Here is a 16,028-nt window from a genome sequence, read left to right as displayed (position 1 = left end):
CCCTATGGTAAGTACATTAATATTATAAATGTGTAATTACACTGTAACAATGCCACCCTACAATAAAGGGTAAGCCAAATATTGGTTACACTTCTGTCTTGTTACGTTACTATAATAATAACGGTTACACTTTATTCGAAATAGAAACAGGTCAGAACTCTGAGGCTCTCAACTCAATTTACGGCAAAGCGGTTCAATATGAGGAGAAATGTGTGTTACACTTTATTTTAAGGTGTCGTTGTTCCAGTGTAATTATATATTCAAGTACTGAGTAATATTAATGTACTTACTAGGGTTAGGTTTGAGGGTTAGTTGCGTGTAATTATGCATAATTTACTGTGGTAAGTAAATGTAAAATGTCTTGTAATACCTTCATGTTTAACAGGGGATTTACATGTTTTCTAGTGATAAAGTATGTTTACCAGCTGTTTAATTCATACAATTAAACATTTATTCAACTTAAAAATAAAATCATCCCTAAAAGCTTCTACTTTTGGCCGTTTTCATACACCGCATGTTAACAAGATGTCACTTTCTGTTCTGCAATCCATTAACTAAAGCCAAACTGAATCATTCTGACGAGAATAAACCCCCCCCCCCCCCCCCCCCCCCCCCACACACACACACACACACACACACATCGGTCTGAAGCTGAACTCTGCAGAAGCACAGCAACAAGTGGTGTTGTGTCCAGACGTGAGCAGTCAAACACTGATCAAACAGATCCGATCTGTGAGTGTTTCACTGTCCCACAGCTTCATTATCAGACGCCGGACCGGCCAAACCAAAGCTAGAGACGCACACTTCATTCACAGAGTCTACACTCTAAAGAATGCTGGGTTAAAAACAACCCAAGTTGGGTTGAAAATGGACAAACCTGGCAATTGGGTTGTTTTAACCCAGTGGTTGGGTTAAATGTTTGCTTAAAACAACCGAATCGTTGGGTTAAAACAACCCAATTGCTGGGTTAGTCCATTTTCAACCCAACTTGGGTTATTTTTAACCCAGCATTTTTTAGAGTGTATCACATGCAACCATAACACTACACTTAAAAATTTTTTGGTTTAAAAACAACCCAAGTTGGGTTGAAAATGGACAAACCTAGCAATTGGGTTGTTTTAACCCAAACGATTCGGTTGTTTTAAGCAAACATTTAACCCAACTGCTGGGTTAAAACAACCCAATTGCCAGGTTTGTCCATTTTCAACCCAACTTGGGTTGTTTTTAACCCAGCATTTATTTTAGAGTGTATCACACCCCATACATTTGACAGAGATCACTACGGCACTAAGATCACTACGGCATGCTTCATTTGTGTTTTAAAAAATGACGTACACAAGCGTCTTATTTTATTTATAATCAACATAAAAACGACAGCCACAAATAATTATGAGACATGTAGGTGCCAAAGGCACATGTCACAATATTGACAATGACAGACGGCACAGAAAGTGCTCAACGTGTTCAGAACTGCACTTGTTTTTTTAAAAGTGCAAACATGGGAAAGTGCGCATGAAGACTAAATTCATTAGAATACACATTAGTACAGAGTATTAGTTAGATATAGCCAAGGCAGATATCATTTCTATTATTTAAAAAAAAAAAAAAAAAACATTAAGCAAATACTTTGATTTTATTTCCAGCAGGATTAATGTTTTTAAAGGCTGGATATCCTGACAAAGGCCTTGCATACACTGACAGCGCTATACTAGAAAATTATATACTATTTAATAGTAAATAAGTGTCTATATTCACAGCCAGCAGAGAGAGAGAGAGAGAGAGAGAGAGAGAGAGAGAGAGAGAGAGGAGAGAGAGAGATGAGAGAGAGAGAGAGAGAGAGAGAGCACAAGGCATGTCCTTCATCCCCAGCAAAGCAACTTTCACCAAATAATGTAGCCCCGGGCAAAATATATTAAAAATGCATATCAAAGCAAAAAAAATGGATGAGATAGGTACTACCTAAATAAATTAGCATATCCAACTATCAAACTGCTGTCCTCAAACATACAAAAAGGGGTTGAAACCCCATATAATAAAGTGCAAAACCCATATGAATTTAATAAATCGAATCCGTGTAATGTATTTATATTTGCGATATCGCAAGCGTTTCTGCTGAGCTGAACATCAGGGCAGTGTGTGTGGCAGCAACAGGCCTGAGATCATTTATTCTCATTAACAAACACTGCCGCTCGTGCACACTATGCAAATGTGACGTTTGGACCTCAAACACACACACACACAAATAAATCTGCTACACACACGAACTAGGCTAATGCACACTAACACACACACACACACACACACAGCCGATAGAAAATAGCCTAAAAATAAGCCTCAACTAACAGTGAAATAGATATTAAAGCAACCATTGCGATGTAACGTGCGCAAGATATTCTCAATAATAAGCCGCTCGAACAAAAAAAAAACAAAAGGCTTGAATTCGAACCCAAATAATCGTAGACGCATTTTCGAGTCACGAGAACGCATCTCGTTATCAAAAATAAACCCAATATCAAAAAGCACGGCGTGTCTTATATTTTCAACACTTAAACACGTTTTCTCACACTCGGAGCGAGTTGTTAAGTAGGCCTATACGCGGATTTAAACCATTGTTTTTCCCGGTTTTTAATCGCTGAATTGCGTTTATGCCGTATAGTTTGAGATTAACCCAACATATTCTCAGAAGCCTCGACTAACTGCTCTCAACACATGCACGAGACTGCAGGACAAACCATACCATCAACTGAACACTTTCTGTCCCCTACATTTCATTCACAACCCCGAAATCAAGAGTTTAACCAAAGCCGCTGTGCTTGTGAATCTAAAGAGTCGGCGTTGCATTGACTATAATGGAGCATCGGGCCTGTAAAACGCACTCAAACCACAACACAAATCAATAAGAGACAATTAAACACATTAACAACATCCTCCCTGCACATTATAAACTTGAACTGTACTTTAAACAGAATACTCGCATAACATTAACATCTACTAAACTATAATAACGCATCTCCGTTATTAATTGAATTAAAGCAGTGCGATTTTGCAACATCCCAAATTACACAGACACACCGAAATATAGTAGCGACACCAACGATTAGCACTAAATAAAAACAGTCTAATAGAGATATTTCCATGAACACAAGCACAAGTTGAGAAGAATCGCTTGAAACTTTCAGCAGTCATTTCACCATTACAGCCTATCATATATCTCTCACATTATTATATTCGGCGCAGAAACAATGAGCCCATCCGTACTCACATGATCGGCTAAGTTCGTTGAAGATCCCGAGAGTTCCTCATGGTCTGATTTTGAGCTGCCATCCCGTTCATCAATCACTAAATCTATGGGCATTTTCCCTTTCAAACAGCTGATGTACCGATGGCAGAAATTGTCGCAAAGCTCGTGCACCTTGAGCAGAGGAAAGACACAATTATAGGACATTATGAGCAAAGCCAGGGAAACAATAGAGAAATTAGAACAATGCAAATGATTCTCCAGAGACTCAACAAGTCAATCTACACAAATAAACGCGAGAGACGAACAAATGTCTTGCCCGTCAAATTATTTTAAAATAAAGAAGACTATGTCACGCTCCGTTTAAACTAACTTGAATTATAATTCATAGAGAACATCGTTTTAATAACAAATTACATTCGGAGTTCGTTTGTAAATAATATCGTTTTTTTTCAATCACAAATAATTCCAAATCAATAAAAGATTACCTTTTCTAACTCCAAAAGATGAAACCGTAATACTTGTATGGCTTGAATCATCTGTGAAGGGAAATGGACGTCGTTAGCCTAACATTTTAATTTGAAATATTCGTTTCATTAAAAAAAAAAAAAACATGTGCTTGAGAAATAATAATTGTGGATATTTTAAACGTGGAGTAGTGTGATGGTGAACTGAACACACTCCTCTTCAAACAGCCCTCTCACACACACACACCACCGTATTTACTTTCACTATCTCCAGATCCGATGCAGAAACACAGTCTGAGTGACACTCATCTAAGAGCACTCGATTACACGGCTATTGTGAAGAGAAGCACCGCTGATGTGTTCATCTTACCAAATTATCCAATTCTGGATTCGAAGAAAATAAAGGTTTTTCCGCGCGGACCTAAAACACACACACAAACAGCAGTCGATGAGAAAAGTGGAGCAATTTAATAATCGGGTAATTAAAATCATCGCAATCTGGTTATTAAACACTCGTTAAATGCATTGGTGGAAATATAGTTATCGGGACGGTTACTTCTCGGTTTGTCTGTTATAGTGTGTGGATGTAGACCTGTTTGGCGAAGACTGCGATGTCCTCGTTGAAGGAGTCGGAGGAGCACACGTCCCCTCCCGCGACCCCGGGCTCTCGCGGAGTGCATGTGGCCAGCTCGCACTTCTCGAACACCAGAGCCAGCAGAGGAAACAGAGGATGACTGCAGAAACAACAGCACACATTTCACTGAAGGAGAACGCGAAGAAAAAGAGTAGCTAATTATTCAGCGTCGCGTCCGAAAACAAAGCGGCCGAGCGGAAATTCAAAATATTCCGATACTACTGCGGTTTTTAGTTACCCAGGATTTAAAACACTCGAACAGCGTCCAAAACACAGCCCTGGTGTCTAAGCTAAAACAAGGCAAAATTTGGGCTGTCAGTGAAAATCAAAAAAGACAGAACGGGTCGCAGAAATGAAACCAAACGCCTTGTAATCACTGTTGACTTTGCTCATCTCGCATGAAGTTATTTAGGTTCTTTAGGCTTGTGGGTTAGACGGTGAAATGATATTTATGATTAAACTGCTTAACGACAGTTTTGTAGCTCTTCGGTGGTTTTGAAATTACCGTCATAAAATGAATAGCAGAAAGTAGGATTTCCAAAAAAAAAAAATTTTTAATCAAAGTGAAGTGCCTAAAATTGTGCCAGAAATTCTGATAAAGCTCCGAGCGCAGAAGAAGTTCTGGAAAAACTATCACGGGAAAGAGAAACCCCCGCGCGGATCCGATACGAGTATGGAACTCACCCGTAAATTTGATCTTTATCCCTCTTTAACACGTCGTTGACAGCCGAGCCCATGCTGCTGGGCATGACATTGGGATGGGGGGCATGCGTGCCGTAATGTTGGCTGGCGTGGAGCGGCGGTCCGTGGTTCAGATGATGGACCTGCGGGAGCGGCCGAGGCGCGTGAGGATCCCCGTACATCCCGACCCCGTCCATGCCGCCGTAATGAGCCAACTCATCGTACTGAAAGAGAAGCAGAAAGTCAGGGAAGAGCACCAAAAACACACACACTCTCACACAAGGTGGAAAAACGAGAGGAAAGGCGTCGCGCGGAACTAAAGTTTTTACCAAAAACATGGTAAAGTTGCGCTTCCCCGAGTACAGCGAGTCTTTAGCAGGAGCCCGTCGGCGGAGCTCGCGCGGCCAATATTCCCAACAAAGTGCGTCAGACTGAAGAGGTTTCGCGCGTGCGGCGACAGACAGACAGTCGAGGCCTGTGATAGATAGTGTATTGGTGGAGGTGAGTGTTGGAGATTTTAAACCTACCCTTTGCGCCATCAGCCTGCGCTCCAATAAACCTCTGGATCTGTGTCGTAGATTTAATTTCCCAGTCCGCTCACAAACTCAGATCCTTTTTCAAGCAACTCGGCGAATTCTCCTATTCTCCAGTACGGCTGAGAAAGAGCGCAGGCATCGGGAAGAGTTTTGCAATTATTCTTCTTTTCCTCTTTGCCCCCCAGAAAAGAAAGAAAAAAAGTCAAGCACCAAAACTGAAGGTTACAGCCGGCCCATCAACAACCTGCATGTAACTAAACTGTCGTGTCTCATGGCTTTTTGCCACTCCGGCTGTCAATCAAAGCCAGAGGTTGTCAAGGTAATGAATGAATGATGGTTGGTGATGATGATGTTCAAGAGAGGATGAATCTTTTTAGCCCCGTTTTCATCCCACAAGTCCCTGTCTTCTTTATGCCTCCGGTCCGCTTTCTTGTTTTATTACCACTACTGTACGGCGAGAAAAAAACAAGGGAAGGGAAAAGAGAAAGAGTTTTGCAGAAACGCGGCGATCTCTGGCGCGGTCTGAGATGAGTGAGTGTCAGTGAGTGTTGGCAGGTCGGCCGCTCGCTCGCTTATAGAACGCAGTGAGTTGAGCTGCGCGCATCGGCGGGAGAATGAAATGACGGAAGCCGGAAGTGGCGCTGAGCACAGCCAGTCCCGCACGAGCTCCACGCCAAACCCTGCGCGAGAGCCGAGCGTCCAGTGCGCGAGGGGGGAGCCACCGCAGATCCCACTCACACACACTGAGGAGGAACACTGCGAGACGGCGCGCGCTGGGCAGGCTTCCAAACTGTGTCTTTCTTTATTGCACACGAGAAAAAAAAGAAATCATTTTAACACGACTTTGTGCAAAGCGTGCAACTGATATCGAGTGCCCCCAGTTCTTGGTTGTCTTCAGAATAATAATAATAATAAAGCGAACTTTCCCCGCACAAGAGCCGCTATGGAAAGTGTCTTTACTGCGATTGAAACGTGAGCCGTTGCATCGCGCCGCTCAATTATCAAAGAGCCCGAGATCATCAATCATTAGGAAGGCCTGAAGTTTCAGAGGAGGAGCGATGATATTGATTGTGCTACAGATGGCCCCTAATACCACAAACAGACCCTTAAAATACCGCTCCTCATCAATGAACATAGAGCCCGCATCGCGGCACATGTGAAATCATCGGCCGCTTTTTACATAAATGTCTACATTTAGAGCTCGCGACTCGTTTTGTTGTTGAAATTAACAATTGACGGGCTAGTGGAGCCGCGGGATCGCGCACACCTCAACAAACAAGGTCAAAAAGCCGCTCCACACACACACACGCACACACACCTCGTGTCCTAATGAAGCGAGCAATTAAAACGGATTTCATAGATGCAACAACTGCTCTGTTTATGACAGAGGGGAGGGAAGAAGTGAAGGGTTCACTGTGCAATCGCGACTGGACACAGAGCGCGCGCTGCTGACCACCGCGCGAGGAAGAGTCCGAGGACCACTTCTAGACAAACGCGGGTAAGTCCATCTCATCCTTACAGAACCGAGCGCGTGATACTGCAATCACAGCACAAAGGAGAACAACAACTTTATCAACGCGACAAAGAACAGAAACAAACATCTATAAAACCATACAATACACGAGGATATGCTCTGTTATTATAGTTGACGCTTTCGCTTTGATCAAATACAATTTTCGATTTTAATCGCGTCGGTTTTTGGATATAAAACCCGACACTAATAATCTCACAGAAAAGAAACTTTACTCGCATGGAAAAACACGCTTTCGGTTTCAACAGCGTTTTAACTAATATTAACTGATGCATTAAATACATTTACAAAAATTTTTGTTAGGCTATAAATAAATAAAGCGTTGATACTTTTAAAAAGCTCAAACCCGTGGCTGGATTTCGTCTGCTGGTGTCAAATCGAGGTCATTTTAGGGTTAAAGCTCTCGGTGTCTCTGAGAACACACTTCAGCGCTTTCACATCACCTCGCGCGAGTTTACACTTTTTATTTTTAAATGAAAATATAATCTAAATGTAAAACATCACTCTATTTAGTTGTGTGAAATGACTTGAGCTGTGTAAACTGAACTAAAACATTTATTTTTTTAAGGGTCATTCAGAATTATTTAACGTTGTTTAATTCTAATGGTTTCGTTCTAAAATGTTTAATTGAATTAAACACATTTGTACAACAGGTCGCCGAAGAGAAGAGTTCGCCGATGCGCCTATAAATATTCGCGCCTAATAAAATATTCGCGCCTTTAATTTGCTCAACTTTTAAAATAGGCTATAATACTTTTTTATATAAAGCGTTAATTAGGATTTCTAGATGAATCATCCTCATTTGCAAATGTCCCGTGATTTTTTGAGATTTTTCTGAGGTGAATATGCTCGGATAATGATTTCTGCTGACCGCTGGAGCTCGTGTAAACTCTCGCTGACCTCAGGAACATGAAGCTCCAGTGTTTGGAGAAGTTTCGTGAGGAACTGTAAATTCTTCTGTGTGAAAGGCGTCTTTTCCTTCATGGCTGCTCAGTGGAGTTATTCTCACGGCTCTGTGAGAGACTGTGTGTGTGTGTGTGTGTGTGTGTGTGTGTGTGTTTCTGCAGCTCTTTAGCGACACCTGCCGGATCAATGATACGCCTCTTTGCATTCCTGTGTAAAGTGTAGTTAAATAAAAAATAGCGTAAATAAACACTAATTTTATGAGGGGAAAAAAACATAAAACACAATTTATCTCGAATAAATTAAATTTAACGAACAAAGTTTGCCATGTGGCAACTCCGAAGAGCGAAATAGACAGATTCTCCAAGAGTTTGCGCGTTTTAATTTGTGTTTAATTCTGTAGTGTTTAAACGAGCTCTGTTTTTGTCGAGTGCCTCGCGCTGTGTTCTACAATTACACAACTTTCATTCTAAAATCACGCGATTATTATCCACTTGTCGGTTTTCCTGCTTAAATTCGTCAATGTTAACCGTTTTCAATGATTCATCAAACATATCTATAATTATTTTCTTGACAAATACAAGCAACAGAGCGTTTGGTTATTATTGTCCTCCTCGCCATATCGTGCAAACATTTGACAAATACTGAATATCTGATTATATCTAAATGAAAAACTGTAGCCTATATATGTATAGCCTTATCCGTGTGTTACTAAATACAATATTAGTCTACATTAGTCCAACACGATGTGATTAATAAACGAACAAGCAAAATAAACAATAGCCTAAATAAATCAAATAAAAACAATAATTAGCGCTGCGTGAACTCTAATTGTAAATAGGCCTACATGCCAAAATCTCAGAGGATAATATTAAAACGGAGAAACGCGTGGTTATTAATAATATTGAACAGGCTAATAATGTGTTATTTCTGCTCGTCTTGTGTGTTTTAAGGGGCTGCTCACACCTTTATATTATATTCACCAACACACTCACGCCGTTAATTGCACGAAACGCAACGCGCAGATTCTTTTTAAACAATATGATATATTTCTTCGTTTGAATTATTATCTCTTAGGCTAATATATATTAGGCCTACTGTAAGATGCCGACATATTTAAAGAATAAATCATCTCTTTAAAGACACGAGTTCTTTTCATTTTAGAACAAACCAAAAAAAAAGTGTTAAAAGTAATTCGGTAACCGACCCGGTTGTGCACGCGCAGATTTAGAGTTTTCGTGAGTGCTTGTCAACAGTAATGAAACACGAGCCACGCCCACTGACGTCACTGACAGCTCATTAGCGCTAATCATTTGCTTCTAGGGTAGAGGACAAACTCATAGCGTTAATGGCGTATATTAGTAATTGGTTGCGAGTGCAGGTATTCCAGCGTTCACTGCGCAGGTTCAGTCATTATGCAGCGGCAGGAATGATCACGCGCCCCTCAGGACTGATGATTTTCCGCTGTTTAAACAAATACCCGACATAGCGCGTGTTAAGAAGAAATCGCTTCCCGTATCCGCTGTTCAAATTAAAGGTGTAAAATCCACATTTGCAACGTGTTCGCATAAACGCCGTTGCCATCTTTGTTGTTGTGTTGTTTTTCTTACATCTTCCCATTTGACTGTATCTCCCTTGGTTCTGGGAGAGTTTACATGATCAAGCAGGGGAGCCAGGTAATTACCACACACTGTCAAACACAGGGCCCAGTGATTCAAATGCAGTCTGAAGTATCAAAGAGGAGCGCTCCCTTTGCAGGAGGCCCCAGATCTACATAGGAGACGCTGGCGAGACGACTGCCACAGGGACACACGGTGAGGATGTGACAGCGTTCCTACAATCACTGTGAAGTTTCATCTGTACATGCGGCTGGCCTCCAGTTCTGCTGCACACTATTCCTGCCGGAGCGCGACACCATGCACACACACTGCTAAAGCAACATTACCAAAGATTCAAACTGAGAATGTGCTTGCGCTTTATCCTTGTTAGTATGTTACTATAGCAATACATAGTGCAAGCAAACCCTAAGTACATGCTGATATTATTACTCACTACTTAAGTATATAATTACACCTTCAAAAAGTGGGTTAGACTTTATTCTAAGGTGTCGTTGTTACAGCGTAATTATATATTTAAGTACTGAGTAATATTCTGGTACTTACTATAGGGCTAGTGGCATGTAATTATGCATAATTTACTGTTATGTAAAGCGTATTTTACATCATAAATTACTTACCATAGTAATAACAGTAAATGATGCATAACTGCATGCAACTAACCCTCAACCAAACCCTAACCACATTAATATTACTCAGTACTTAAATATATATTGCACTGTAACGACGCGTGTAACCCTTTATTTTAAGGTGACGCTGTTACAGTGCAATTACACAAATAAGGACTGAGTATGTGTATTTATTATAGGCTTTAGGTTGGTTTAGGGTTAGTTACGTGTAATTATGCTTACTGTTAGTACTATAGGGAGTACATGTAGCACTTTATTCTAAGGTGTCATTGTTACAGTGTAATTATATATTTAGTGTAATATTTATGTACTTATAGGGTTAGTTGCATGTAATTATGCATAATTTACTGTTATGTAAAACAAAGCGTTTTTAACGTCATTGTGTTTCATAAATGACTTACCATACCGGTAGTAATAATAGTAAATTATGCATAACTGCATGCAACTAACCCCCAACCAAACCCTAACCCTATAGTAAGTACATTAATATTACTCAGTACTTAAATATATATTGCACTGTAACAACACGTCCTTTATTTTAAGATGACGCTGTTACAGTGCAATTACACAAATAAGGACTGAGTATATGTATTTATTATAGGCTTATGGTTATGGTTGGTTTAGGGTTAGTTGAGTGCAATTATGCATAATTTACTGTTAGTACTATAGGGAGTACATGTAGCACTTTATTTTAAGGTGTCATTGTTACAGCGTAATTATATATTGAAGTACTGAGTAGACATGTGGTAATACGATATATCACGGTATATTGTTATCGTGGGCACTTCAAAATACAGTGAATAATTACTTATTACGAATTATTCAGAATTTTAGAACGCATTATATGCATAGGCTCCATTATTTAACATTAGTTAACAAACTGAAATGAGCATTTATTAATCTTAGTTAAATGTAAATTTCAGCATTTAATAACACATTATTAAAATCAAAAGTTGAAACTAACTAACTAACAGTTGCTTTAAAAAAAAACAACTAACATTATCAAAGAATAATAACTTCTGTAGAAATGTAGCTATTCGCTCTTTGTGAATGCATTAGTTAGACCTTATTGTAAAGTTTCACCTATTGTTCTGTATAATTCTTTTGTATTTTAATCTGTTTTAAATATTTGTTTACTTTATACATTTTTGTGTATTACTATATTGTATTTAAATGTTTGGTTACTTTTGTTATAAGAAAGTTATAGTACACAAAAAAGCGATTGGGTTGTTTTAAGCCAACATTTAACCCAACCGCTGGGTTAAAACAACCCAATTGTTGGGCTAGTCCATTTTCAACCCAACCTGGGTTATTTTTAACCCAGCATTTTTTAGAGTTTATGACAGCACTAATTTTTGCAACTTTCAATATCGTGATAATACCGTATACCGCGATAAAAGCTTCAGCAATTAATCGCAACATGAAAATTTGATACCGGCACATGTCTAGTACTGAGTAATATTAATGTACTTACTACAGGATTAGGGTTTGGATGAGGGTTAGTTGCATGTAATTATGCATAATTTACTGCTATTAATATGGTAAATGCATGTAACATATGTAACAAGGACACTGTAAAATAACATTTATTTTTCAGTGTCCTTGTTACATAGGCTTTGTTACCATAATAATCATAAACCCCAACCCTATAGTAAGTACATTAATATTACTCAGTACTTAAATATATAATTACACTGTAACAATGACACCTTAAAATAAAGTGTAACCATTTGACATCTGAGTGCATGTATTTACTATAGGCTACTTATAATTATGCTTAATTTACTGTTATTATTACTGTAGTAAGTACATGTAACGTGCAAACTAAAAAATAAGGGTTATCAAAAACACACAACAAACACTCTAAAAAACTCTGGGTTAAAAACAACCCAAGTTGGGTTGAAAATGGACTAACCCAGCAATTGGGTTGTTTTAACTCAAAGATTGGGTTGTTTTATGCAAACATTTAACCCAACCGCTGGGTTAAAACAACCCAATTGCTGGGTTAGTCCATTTTCAACCCAACTTGGGTTGTTTTTAACCTAGCGTTTTTTATTGTAGCTGCTGTTTCACCAAAAAAAATAAATGCATGCAAAATGTATTGGATAGGTTTTTACTCAAATGCATGAATCATACTCAGATGTGTCTCAAGATGCTGTGATTTATTTAGTCAAAATAAATTGATAAAGCAATACAAGAAAAAATCATGCGAAGGCCCCTTTGGTGTGCAAAGCTGTTGGAATCTAAATCCAGTCTGGTGGGACGTCTGAGTGTTTAACATTATAAACATGCCCGTCTGCTCCAGCTCGCAGGGATACTTTACATGTAAATATTCACACAGCCCATGAATTATTGAGAGTTGTAAAGAAGTAAAATGTCTCTGCGTTTGAGCTCGAGAAGGGACAGGAAGAGAGTGAATTATCCAAAGGAAAAGGTAATTGGGCTGTGAAGAAATAAAAGCATACACTCTTAAAAATAAAGGTTCTTAAATGGTTATTTGGCGCGGGGTGTATGGTTCCATGAAGAACCTTAAATATCCAAAGAACCTTTCCATTGCACAAAAGGTTCTTTAGACTATAAAAACGGTTCTTCAGGGAACCAAAAATGCTTCTTCTATGGCATCACCCCTATGAAAACCCCTTTTTGGTTCTTCCTGGCACCTTTATTTTTAAGGGTGTAGGCGAAAAAATAAAGACAAATCCACTCATGTATAAAGGCATGTCTATAGGTGTGTGTGTAGGCCTATATGTGAATCTACACAGAGAAAAGTCACACGTCAAAACTTGTCAAAGTTTCCCGGTGAAGTGAGTTGTGGTGAATTCGGGCTGTTCTTGTCTTTGTTGTATTCTGGCCTGTGGCTGAACACTTGACAGACTGTCAGGAGCTGATGGGATACGAGCGGTTGATTCGCCTCTCCATGCTTTATTATCAAACAGGTAATTCTCAGAACGCAGCAGCAGCGCTGGAGCTAATGGAAGACAGCGGTGCAGACGTGTGTTTGTGATGCGCGAGGGTTCGGCTAATCGTGAACCGCTAATAAAACATCAGGAATGTCTGTTGACCTCACCATTGAAAATGAAGAAACGCATGACGTGCGGCTTCCTAATCCCCATACTACTATTAAGCAATTGTGAATTACTGTACTATAATCGTGCGAGCAAACTAAAAGTCTATTAGCGATGCAGAAGTCACACACACATACACACAATTCACAAGTGGTCCCAATGTCTCAGAGGACTTTTAATATGTATGAGCAACATCAAAGAGGAATATCCTGACATGTGGCTCCTCCAGATGATCAAGCTTATTATCACAAATATGCAAATGTTTTCCATTTTGTGTCGCCGTGTGTGTTTGTGGAACCGATATCCAGTGTCCACTCCTGCTTAACAACTGAACTGCTCTGTCTTTTGTTTGTGACTTGTAATAAAAAATTCTTGAAGAGAACCTGCAAATAAATAAATGAGACCCGAGTGTTCAAGATACTGGCCACGCTTCTTTTTTAATACACCATATTCTTTCATTACATTTTTATGGGTTCTGAATAAAAGCCTCCTGATGCGAGTGCAATAACAGCGGCGCGGTAACAAAAGCACACGAGCTGGATTCAACTCTTAAGAGGAGAGTATGTTTTATGATTTATGAACATTTTTTAATGTGTGGCGATGTTTACATTTATACCATTTTAACAGTTTATCATGATCTGAAATATGATGTGTAGTGTAACTGGAGAAGCCTTTTAATAAACTGCTTGTGGTTTATTGATTAGTTACTGTATGACAGACATATACGGACCGATGATCGTTTCTGTGGTGGACATATTCCTAAACGTCATATTATAAATAACGCTCATTATTATTTTTCATCATTCTAGCCTACACTCTAAAAAAAAAAGGGTTCTATATGGCACCAAAAATGGTTCTTGGCTCGTAATCAGAAACTCTTAAAAATACTTTGATTGCACAAAAGGTTCTTTATAGTGTAGAAAGGTTCTTTAGACTATAAAATGGTTAGAATAAAATGGTTCTTTAAAGAACCTTTCCCAAAACTGTTCTTCAGGGAACCAAAAATGGTTCTTCTATGGCATCGCCGTGAAAACCCCTTTTTTGGTACTTCCTGGCACCGTTATTATTAAGAGTGTAGAGGAACCTTTTTTAGTGCTATATAGCACCAATTTTGGTGCTTCAGTGGTTCTTCATCGGTTCTTTGACTAATTGTGCTATATAGCACCTCTAAAGAACCGATGAAGAACCACTGAAGCACCAAAATTTGTGCTATATAGCACTAAAAAAGGTTCCCCTATGATTACGAGCCAAGAACCATTTTTGGTGCCATATAGAACCTTTTTTTTTAGAGTGTACACTCAAAAAAAAAAATGCTGGGTTAAAAATAACCCAAGTTGGGTTGAAAATGGACTAACCTAGCGATTGGGATGTTTTAAGCAAACATTTAACCCAACCGCTGGGTTAAAACAACCCAATTGCTGAGTTAGTCCATTTTCAACCCAACTTTTTTTAGAATTTTTTTTAGAGTGTAATATTATATTATGAACCACTAATATGATAACAAATGTGTTTTAAATAAGCACAAATCCAGGATTGTAAACAAGCAGCCGGCGGACATTGGGGTTGATTGGGCGCTGTTCGTGATTCGAGATCCGTCAAGCCGCGTTGATCTGATGGCTAATGGAGTCGCTGTCAGCGGTCCAGCTGAACTGATGGAATCATCCTTTTGTTCCTTGATGCCTTCAGTGTCTCTTCACCCAATCTTGTATTCTCCTTTAATAGTCAGTGGTAGTTAATTATTAAAGGTATGTATTTGAATTATAAATATACTAGTTATACAGAAGTAGGCAAAGCAGGCATAGCGCCCGAGGCAAAATTCCTCCATTAGCCATTATTTTCCAGTCTCCTGCCTCCATTTCCCTGCCTCCTAGTTTTATGTCATCTCCAAAAACAGCCAGGCATTGCTTTGTACTTGCCATCTCCTCCCCAGTATGACCACAAAAAGAACCCTCCCCTCCATACATACGGCTGCTGGCGCCTTGAAGTGGGATGTCATACCTGTCTTACATTTAATGAATCGCTTTCTTCAGCGTGTCCCAGAATTCCAGACACTCTCCTCGGAAGGCTGATGGCTCTTCCAGCGATCGGCCTCCCGCGTGTCAGCAGTCATCCGGCGTAGCGCATTACCGTACATCATTAGGCGTGTCAGGAACGGCGCCGCTCACAGGCCACGTGCGGCCCTGCAGACGGAGCCAAAACAAAGAACTTTTGCACGCTCTTCTCCTTTTTTTTTCTCCCCTCCTCTCGGTCTCCCCGGTCCGACTCCCTCTCCTCCGCTCGACCATCATCTCTTCCACCTCTGGATTTATGAATAAAATACGACACGCTCAGAATAAGAAGATGGCACTGCAGTAACTGTCAAATGCCAAGATGAAATAATAAATTCAGGTGCCTTTTCTGCTCTGTTGAAGGAAACTTTGTTCTCTTTCTGAAGCTGGCTTTTCTGTTCCCCCCCCACACGGTTGCCGCTCGCTCGTTTCAAATATTTTCACCCCATTTCTGCAAGTTTTTTCACATTCTACGCTTCTCTTCTAAAGGTTTCATGCCATGATTGATGACATCGAAAGTAAAAGCAGTGCGATACTGTTTGTAACCTCTATCAGAACATTCATCCACTTTATGTCTTTAAACGCAATAAAATTGTTAATTGGAGACTCTGATTGGGTCAAAATCTTAGCGATGTGACTCCTTATTCAATGTATACAGAATACCCTAGAAACCACCTAAC

At 39.6% G+C, this 16,028-nt stretch overlaps 1 protein-coding gene across 4 annotated transcripts in view; it reads right to left on the bottom strand.

Annotated features, from left to right (window-relative positions):
* Positions 1–6,184, bottom strand: part of meis2a (Meis homeobox 2a) — a 79,483-nt gene extending 73,299 nt beyond the window's left edge. The window contains exons 1-6 of one of the 4 annotated variants that reach the window (XM_079833267.1): positions 5,548–6,184; positions 5,024–5,244; positions 4,298–4,439; positions 4,076–4,126; positions 3,727–3,777; positions 3,263–3,412 (exon numbers count right to left, since the gene is read on the bottom strand). In XM_079833267.1, the coding sequence (XP_079689393.1) occupies positions 3,263–3,412; positions 3,727–3,777; positions 4,076–4,126; positions 4,298–4,439; positions 5,024–5,244; positions 5,548–5,559 (627 nt within the window). In that variant the 5' untranslated portion in view covers positions 5,560–6,184. Of the gene's footprint in view, positions 1–3,262; positions 3,413–3,726; positions 3,778–4,075; positions 4,127–4,297; positions 4,440–5,023; positions 5,245–5,349; positions 5,506–5,547 lie in introns of those variants that run through there. The other 3 variants (XM_079833269.1, XM_079833270.1, XM_079833268.1) reach the window with 3 other exon arrangements.
* Positions 6,185–16,028: the final 9,844 nt, after the last annotated feature.

Source organism: Gobio gobio, assembly GCF_949357685.1.
Source record: "Gobio gobio genome assembly, chromosome: 13".
Taxonomy (NCBI): Eukaryota; Metazoa; Chordata; class Actinopteri; order Cypriniformes; family Gobionidae; genus Gobio; species Gobio gobio.
The sequence above is the reverse complement of the archived record's forward strand: the minus strand, read 5'-3'. Positions and strand labels throughout refer to the sequence as shown.